The sequence below is a fragment of the Scophthalmus maximus genome, chromosome 2, assembly GCF_022379125.1.
Source record: "Scophthalmus maximus strain ysfricsl-2021 chromosome 2, ASM2237912v1, whole genome shotgun sequence".
NCBI lineage: Eukaryota > Metazoa > Chordata > Actinopteri > Pleuronectiformes > Scophthalmidae > Scophthalmus > Scophthalmus maximus.
In genome coordinates, this window is record NC_061516.1 from 3,372,696 (window position 1) to 3,382,314 (window position 9,619).

The window sequence follows — 9,619 nt, forward strand, 5'->3', positions numbered from 1 at the left end:
CAGCTACTGAATGGATCTTGTGGCAATATTGTCAAGGATTAAATCTGAAACACAACTTGACGAAGATAATGTGATATGATTGACAGCCAGAACAGCCACTGAATTGAACTTGAGGCGAAATTGTCAAGAATGACCTTATGGCAGGGTCTTTTTAACTATCACAGTAGTCTGTTAAAGTACTTACAGTACAACTAAATCCATCTCAGTTTAACACAGAACACAGTACAACAACTCTGAGAGAAGATTTTTTTTAATTTCTGACTAAGCACAGACTTTATCAAAACAAAGTATCAATGCTTAGTGTTCTTCACAGTAAAAACATAGAAACAAAGTCTAAAAACCCACTTGAAGTACACAAATTAAGGCATCGACATCTCCTTTGCCAGGTTCTCCTTCAAAGAGAATGTTAAATAAAATTAAAAGAATTCAAGTTTCCCTATTGAAAGGTCGCTGTAAGAAAAATATATTACGAGAATACAAACAGGACTACGACCAATCACAGCACAGTAAAACCACAAATACAAAACATACAAAAACCAATACGGCAAAGGTAAACATGGTAATGGTTAAATTGGGCTTTTCCAGAAAGTGTCTCCTCTGTGTTGCTGTGCCATTTTAAAATATCAGGGTCTCATGAAAATGCCTGTGGTCTGACAGAGAGTGGTCTGATGTGGCACTTTGGGTCATCTATTAGTACCTAAGGAGCCAGCTATGATGCAAATGGGTATTCATTTAACACACAATGCTAACAAATTGTCCCTTAGTCTCACGCCACCTGGGTCTGGGTTGTTTGCTGTTCTGCTTTGCTTTCCATGTTCTCAAGGAAAGTAAAACATGCTTAAAAAAATGTTTGACAATTTGGGAAATTTGCCTTCGAGCCGAGAGGGAGACAAGGAGATCTACAGTATATCACTTACATGTCTTTGGGTTGAGTATACATTTGAAGCCAGGATCAATAAACTTAACTTAGCTTGGCATAAAGACTGGGTGCAGGAGGAAACATCTAGCCTGGTTATGTGTAGCGTAAAATAGCTAATATCTCTCAATTGACAGTGTACTCTTTTGTCCAGCCATTGAGCTGGAAAAAACAATAAGTCATAGCAAGATTGTTCATTTCTGTGCATTCCACATGGATTATCAACTGTGGAATGTTGGAATGTGGAATGTTGGTGTTGAAATAACACAGAAGAAGACTAATAATCACAACAAATGTGTTTCAAATATGACACTTGAGGTAACCATTAACACACATAAAGCTGATTCAAATTTCAGCATCTCTTGTTTTTCACGAGCATGAGAACACAATTAGCCTCACTTAACACCAAGACAAGAGAGCAGACTTTGTAATACAGCACTGAACACTGTGCAGTCTCCTATCATCCAGGCAGTTGGTAGCTTTTGCAATGGCACATTTGTGGTATATTCTCCCACTGCACAGTCCCACAGTCTGTTTTGAATATCTTTTGCTGGCATATAACACTATCACGAGTACTGCTCCGGTCAGCTAACAATCACTGTAACGTTGAAGTGATTCACCGGACTGGAAGTTTACTCTCCTTGTTAAGTATGTGATTTTGATTCTAAAGCCCTATTTGGACTGGATTTATGTAGAGGAGGTGGGTGATTTTGAATTTGGGCATTTTTTGTTATTACTTTGACCGTGAAGAAATTTTTTCAATGCGATGATGCTTGGGCATATTCGTCTTTTTCTCTGTCTTCTATGGACTTTTATTCTCCACCCATCAGAGATAATATCCTCGGAAGTGGTCAGAGTGAATGATATGAAAATGTTTTTCATGTCTGTGTGTTCAGACTCGAGTAAGTTATAACACGTGGAAGGAGGGGGATTTTCAACATCTTGGCCTCCCCTTCAACTCACTGGCGACCCCTGGGAGGTTTTTGTCTATCTCTTTTAGCTTTGTCCTGTTGAAAGACAAAAGGCTGTTTTCAGACATGACAAACTGACAAAAATGTCTTAAGCAACTGACTGAGACATCTGTCTTCTCACTTTCAGCCCGTGGAAAATTTTAAGAAAATGTTCGGACTTCAGTGCATCTCTGAAAGCAGCTTGTGTCTATCACCAACCAATCCTGTAATGTTACCATTGGTGTCCATGCTGTCTGGAACAATGAGGTAAATTACAGTAAAGCACAAGGAATATTTAATTCCCTCCCTGTATCGTCAATCCCGTCCATTGGTCTTTAATCTCTAATGGATGAATTTGGTCTAATGGATGAATTTCAGATCATCTCACACCAGATATCCTATAAAAAAGTAAAACATTACCGCAATTTTTTGGAAAAACACTGGACTTGCGACTGTAGCTCAGGAGGTAGAGACTACCTCAAACTGTAAGATCGGTGATTCAATCCCTGCTTCCAAGATGGGCAAGATACTTAACCCTCAAATTGCCTCCGACAGCTCTTCCTCCAGTGTATGAATGTGTATGAATGTGTGAATGTGAATTGTACTGTAAAAGCGCTTTGAGTGGTCAATAAGACTAGAGAAGCGCTATATAAATAGAGTCCATTTACCAGTTTTGCTTATTCCACACTATATTGAAAACAAAAAATATATTATACTGTATCTTGCTATGCACAAACTCACTACGGATAATAAGTATGTACAGATGTACAGCACTTAATGACACATGCTGAATGTGAATAAGTAAATTGACGGAAGAGCTGCAAAGACTGAAGCTATGGGGAAAGAATCACTGAGCGAGAATCTTTTCTTTTGCGACCTGATATAACAGGTTTAACTTCTGCTGTGATTACAAAAGACAGAAGAGCCCATGTTTGGGCCTTAGAAACAAAACTAGGGGGCCCCTGAATCCCAACCCTGAGCCATTGCAGTGCTTATATTACTATAGATCCAGACTGGCTGATAAGAACACTCGGACTGAAATAACTAATTGATTAAACGACTAGTTGCTTGACAGAAAATTGATATTCAATAACAGATTAATCATTTAAAAGTGATTTATCAAAAAAAGCCAAATATTCAATGCTTTTCTCTGTTTTATATGTTGTTAATTGAATATTTGGACCATTAGTCAATGTTAACAAATAATTTAAATATATGAAAAAAGATCTAATTCTGAGGCAGCACAGTTAGGTTACTTTTTTAATTCACTCATTTAATAAATGAATTGTCTAAAAAATAATTAAAAAATAAAGTCATTAATAGTTTCTGTCTTAAATAAAACTAACTGTATTTTAATGGTGGCACCAGGAGCAGGGGCCAGTACTGTCCTTTAATTATTTTTTATTAAAACAAATGAAAATATTCTGCTACTGCGATGATTTAATGTTTCCAACTGATTGGATAATTTCAACATTGCTGTCACCTTCTTGATACTAGAACGGTGATCTGAGACATACTCTATAGACTTAAGAATTGTAGAAATTTCCTGAAACAAGAACAAATGCACCGGAGATTAAACTATCTGACTTGTTAATGTGTTTTATAGCGCATTAGGAAACACTGATTAAGTTAAAAAATGTACAAAGAACCTTTGAGTTCCTTACTTTTCCCCTGGTACTGTGGCGCAATAAAATCAGGCTTCACGTCTTATAAGTTTCAGTGGAATGTTCTGAATGATTAGAAAGTAGAGGGATTGGACTGTAGATTTGTTCATCTAGAGACATGGTTTTCAGTGGTTCCTGACCATTTTGGTTTATGAGGGTCATTGCCAACTTCTTGCCAACTTAACTGGGGCTGCTCATCACAACATAGATGAGTCCTTGAGCTATGAGTAAAGATAAGTCTCTTCTGAGATTATGTTAGTTTTAATGATTATTTTAAGGCATCTAGACCTGAATTTTGAGTGTACACAGTAAATAGGCAGACATGGAAATGGGAAGACACAGGGATCACTTTCAACAAATGTCCCTGGCTGGATTCATATTGGGGACATTGGTTTCTGTCTTGGACCCTATGATGCAACAGACTATTTTATTTAACATCTTTTAGAGGCTTTTATAGAGATTTTAAAGATTTTAAAATCTTTCTGTATCTCCCTCTCTCTCTCGCTTTTCTCCTTTCCTGACTTCTCAGATCATCTCATGACAGTTAAGATTTATCTTGTGAAACCTTGAAAGGTCCCACCGTCTTCCTTTGGAGACTTTTTTACCCTCATCAAAAATATATTTTGGGAATTTTCCTTATGCGACTCTTGGGTCTAGGCCTGGTCACAACAGAAGGCAGAACTTATCTTACCGTCTTTACAAAAAGTAGTTCCAGAGGCTTGATTAGATAGTGGCTATATGCTAAATTATTATTATTATTTTTATTTTTGTGGAGCAGTTTAAATTCTTAGAGAGCAGGTTAAATAAAACTGAATGGTGACAGGTAGTTAATAATCTACGAAAGCTTCCTACATTATGGATTCTCCGGTTCTTCACTCCGTCAGATGTCAGCTCCTTCAATGTGGCTTGCTCATGGGCAAAGGTGAGCTTTAACCATAGAAATTATTGATTTGATTTTGCTGCAACATTCTGCTGTTTAAATGCTGGTAAGACCGTACGTTGTGGACAGAGCTTGTTTGTCAAATGTTGTAAAGATTGTAAGGTCCTTTAAGGCAAATTTGTGATCTATAACACTGAGAAGACTTGATTTGAATGAATTCTTCATTGGGCTAAGGGTAATGTTTGGCATTTAAATGTGTGTAAGCCACCCTTGCTATTTCAAAAATATGGACCTCACTGAAGAAAAACCAACCAGTACTCGTACTGTGTCCTAAACAGATAATAAAAAATGAATGAGACCGGAGATACTGATATCAGTCAAACCCTCCTATCACCTGCTGCCTCTCAGAGCCACAATGTCATAAACCCACCACTTGCTCCTGACTTGGTCCCATTATCTTCCTCAGTGTAACCAGACGAGCTGCTATCTCAGGTGGCGTGTGTGCTTGGGATGTTTTCAGTTCTGCGGTGACGTCTTGCGGCTCTCTCTCAGGATGCTGTCCAGGCCGTTGAGTTGGCGAAGGAAGCCTCGGTTGGGGGTGACACCTCTGTGGTCTTTCACTGTTTTGATGGCCTCCACCAGGGTCAGGTTTTGTCTGATCATTAGGTAGGCCAGCACCAGAGTGGCTGAGCGGCTCACTCCCACAGCGCAGTGGACCAGCACCTTGCCTATACATTGATAATGACAAACTTAAATCTGCTCTGTTTCAGAGGTTTTACACATGTATATATGTATTTATGTTAGGTTATTCTAAATGTCTTTAAATTACATAGCCATTCATTTGAGTTAAATAGATTTAAGCCTTTGTAACCTTGTTTTGAAAGGTGCTTTATAAATAAAATTGATAAAATGTATATATATATATATATATATATATATATATGTAGTCAGACTAATACTCAAATGCGTATTAGTCTGGGACCGCTTGCTTCATTTTCGATTTCCAAGATGCGTTACCGATGGACGCAGAGCTAAATGCCTTCGTCCACAATTGGATAGCAACGAATCATGTGACATATGTTGAGCGACGGGAAAATGTTAACAGACTAGAGCAGGGAGGAGATGTCAATTTAGCGGGGCATAACAGAGTTTACACACAATATTCTGTTCATATATAACAGAAATACCCGCGAAATGCATCACAACACACAATACTCAATCTCTCCACGAACGCATTCCCCGTAATAATGAGAGCTACGGCCACCACGTACAATGTAAACAAAGTTCAGGACCCGAAGCTGCGCTACACGGGCCGCCAAAAAGGTGCCTGAGTAAATGAAGACAACGTAGCTCAAAAGAAAGGGGAATTTACAATGATATCGGGTACTTTTGCTCAAATGCTCGTTCATTTGCGGCAGCCTTGGTTGTTTACAAAAGTTGCTGCGTTGCTGTCTGCGTTGTGGTATAAACCCCGCCCATCATCAGATAATCAGTTGTGATTGGAGCTGGCAAGTTTTCTGTGGAGGGAAATCAATTCCCTATGGCGGGGATCCAGACTGATTCTGGCAGAGCAAATGAAATGAGCTCCCAGAATTCGTCTGGGTCCCAAGCTAATATATATATATATATATATATATATATATATATATACAGTGGTGGAAATGGGGGGAACGCTGTGGATGGAACGGCATTCCCTTTCAGTTAAAATTTTTTTATTTTTTTTTGGGGGGGGGGGGGGGTTAAATCGTTTATAGACATTTTACCACAGATATCTAGGCATTTTACAGTGTTTCTGAATTAAATATATTTTTTACGAGTACACGAAGCAGCACAGAAGCTTTTCAGCGTCGTCGCTTCTTTCATGCATCTGTTGACCGCTGCCGACAAAACCGCCTGGCGACAAGCATTTGAAATGAAGATCCGACTCGCTTTCAAGTTTCTTTAAGTGGTGTCTTAGTCTAGTGGGTAAAGTTAATTTGATGACTTGACGGTTTATATGTTTATTGATTAAAGTGAAGTAAGGTGAACCTGAGGTCATTATGAAATGTCCAATATTGTTCACTTATGGGTTAGTATAGTTAGTTTACTAGGTACAGACTGGATGAAGGTAGCAGATATGGTGCGGGATTGCCCTTGCGCATAATTTAATCCATTAAACACTCGTCTATGTATTTCGCTATTCCCCAGTGCAGGAGAGATTTCTCTCTCTGTCTCTCTGTGTGTGCGAGGGGCGAGGGCAGCTCGCCTCACTAGTAGTAGACACACTGCAGTGGGGGGCAGCACATACACACTCGCACACAGAGAGAGACCCTGATCTGTTCAAACCCCTGGTTACAGAACAGGGGAGGGAGGCTGCCTGCGGGCAAAGCCTATCTTGCTTTATTATTTTCTGGGTGGGGGTCAGTGTCCCTACAAACACAACAAAGTTGATACTGCACAATTATTAATAAAGTTAAAATAAAATAAAATGTATGAGTATTTGTAGAATCCTGCCACAGCCATCAACATAATTCCAAGCTGTTCATAGGTTGTACTATAAACAGCTTATAGAATCTTTAAGTGTAAAATGCTGTCCACATTCACAGACTAACCTCCACTTGTCAGGGCTTTGTGGATGAATTCTGCAGCAGGGTAGAAGTTGACACTCATGTCAAAGGTGGGGGAGTCGTGGGCCTCAATGCCGTGATAGGTGATGTTCATCCCGGTGTAATACTCGGCTCCGCCACGCCACTTACTCTGTGCACAGTTGAGGATGTGTGTGATGCCGAGTTTGGCCAGCTCACGCCGATCTGATGCGATATCTCTGCAAAGTGGAGCAAAGAAGATTTGTGCATCATCATCCTCATCATCATTAGGTAGTCAAACGTATTTTCACTGCTCTCACATTGATTAGGACTGTCCTGATATCTGATTTTGACTTCAAGATTATCGAGGCCAAAAGAATTCACAATAACAATATTATTGTAATATCTTGTTGGGGGTTTGAAATTACCAGGACCCAAATGCAGACATGGGACAAGGCCGGTAGAGAAATTTGATACAACAAAAGACAGCCTTACATTCTAGGTTGATAGGCAGGCAGATAAACTGACAAAATCCAAACTCAAAAAATTCAGAAAAGTCAAATGGTAACAATGAAGCAACAGCCCTGTAAAGACCCTTTGCTTGTAAATGCAATTTTTTTTTAGATTTAGTTGTTTAATATAAACAACTTCATGTAGATTAATATATGACAGCGGTGAAAGTGCTCATACCCTTTATGTAGGTTAGTAACATGAACCTGGAGCTTAGAACATTTGTTGTGGTTAACATATATTTACATATCTATACAGTATTAACTGTAGGCTATATATTTCGTAAATATAGATTCTAAAAATAAAATAATAAAAATCTTATCCCAACACTGTTAAGTAGATGTGAACCAACCTATCACGTATAAAATTGCAAAAATGCTGCAGTAAAGATGAGAAGAAGTGTCCCACTTCACCTCAAACTATCATCCCATATGCTCAGTGCTCGGCGGCGGCCTAATGCATCTGGGGGCCAGTTTCAGTGATTAATATGGGCCCCCACCCACATTGACATTAAACATAAAAGAGCAGAAATGATGAGCCGCGAACCCGCGTCATCGGTATGGGAGTCCGACGCACCAACCACTGGCCAAGACCATGGTGTTGCAACGCCACCCGCCAGCACGTCCCTTAAGCTGTCGACAAGTGATGTTTACAAAGTGCACTCGCATTGTTGTGTAGAGCGACCCAAGCCATTTCTTTTGTTTTCGATTTACAGAGCCTGGGCTGAGCCCCCCCCCCCCCCCCCCCCCCCCCCCCAAAAGAACACGAACACAGAACCGACAGGTATGTGAGGAAATATTCGCTTAGAATCGTCTACTGCCCCCTCAGGTGGGCCAAGACCAGCCTCTCCAGCACCTTCATCACATGAGATGCAACGACTACCGACCAGTTGCCCTCACATCTCATGTGATGAAGGTGCTGGAGAGGCTGGTCTTGGCCCACCTGAGGCCGCAGGTGAGATCGTCGCTCGACCCTCTACAGTTTGCCTATCAGCCTCTCTTCTGGGTGTGGACGACGCTGTCACCCATCTGCTGCAGCGGGCCAATTCGCCCCTCGATGGTGTTTTGGCGGCACTGTGAGAATCACTTTCCTTGATTCCCCCAGTGCTTTCAACACCATCCAGCCACTGCAGGGCTACTCCCTATTGTTATCAGCCCCCCCCCCCCCCCCCCCCCCAGAAATCCATCGATCAGGCTTTGGTATTTATAATGTAACACATGCGCAAACCGTTAATATGAAAGGGTTGGGGGGTTACATAAACTCACTGATCTCCAATATAGAGTCGTGGCCACACTTCGTCTGCATGGTTACAGGCCGTCTTGCCCGTGTAGAGCATCCTCTCCAACTCCGACACAGTCAGGTTTGGGGAGACACGCTCGGGATTGTTTCGGCTCGGAGACCTGGAGCTGCTCCGGGACCGGGAGAACCGGGACATGAACGCCATTAAATCTGAGAAGAAGAAGAAGAAGACAAAAAAACGACCATCGTCTCCTGAAATGTAACATTAAAGGAATTAACAATAAGAAGACGTACAAAAGGCAAAAATATAAACTGAGCAGAATAAAATACATTGTTAGGCATAAACCATATTCTGCGGGAATAATTGCATATGAATTATTGTTTACCTGTAGCTTTACCTTGGTGAATACTGTGCATGGAGTGTCGCCGTGCCGGCGGCTACAATAATCCAAAATCTAAAATAAAAACATGCAGACCTGCTCGTACCCCTGCAGATGTTCATGTTTTATTCACCTGTGTGTTGCTTTTGTTCCGTTTCTCCGCGGTGCTACAGGGTGAGCTGCTCCGCGGCCATGTTGACTCGTTCACTCGCGGCGGCGGGAGGATAGCGCGGAGGGGATGAGGCTGCCGCTGCTGTGCATCCACCAAACAGCCTCACCCCCGTCCCCCGCCTCGCCATCCTCTCCACCGCGGAACGCCGCGGACGCGCCCCCAGTGTTTCGAAGGCGCAGTTACCACGCGGTCGCTCTCGCAGCACAACGGCGAGCCCCACGCGTGCCGCTTTGATGACGCCGGCTATTTCTATGTTCCGCAAATAATGAACGTGTGTGAGACGTCGGCGCGCCAGCAACTCGTGGGTGTATCATACGAGCTGGATGCTGGGTGGAAAATGGCGG

General features: G+C 41.5%; 1 protein-coding gene across 3 annotated transcripts; it reads right to left on the reverse strand.

Moving 5' to 3' along the window:
* Positions 1 to 232: 232 nt before the first annotated feature.
* LOC118301385 (dual specificity protein phosphatase 26) lies at positions 233 to 9,619 on the reverse strand. Of its 3 annotated transcripts, XR_004790303.2 has the most exons (5): positions 9,110 to 9,250; positions 8,750 to 8,933; positions 7,002 to 7,213; positions 4,841 to 5,138; positions 233 to 1,923 (listed from the first exon to the last, which is right to left on the reverse strand). XR_004790303.2 is itself a non-coding variant. In XM_035626857.2 (4 exons), exons 2-4 carry the CDS (start codon positions 8,926 to 8,928, stop codon positions 4,927 to 4,929), a joined length of 603 nt encoding a protein of 200 aa, XP_035482750.2. In that variant the 5' UTR covers positions 8,929 to 8,933; positions 9,237 to 9,619; the 3' UTR covers positions 233 to 4,926. The 3 variants fall into 3 exon arrangements, 2 of the variants coding, with proteins under 2 accessions (XP_035482750.2, XP_035482749.2); XM_035626857.2 differs by having other exon boundaries at positions 233 to 5,138; positions 9,237 to 9,619; XM_035626856.2 differs by having other exon boundaries at positions 233 to 5,138.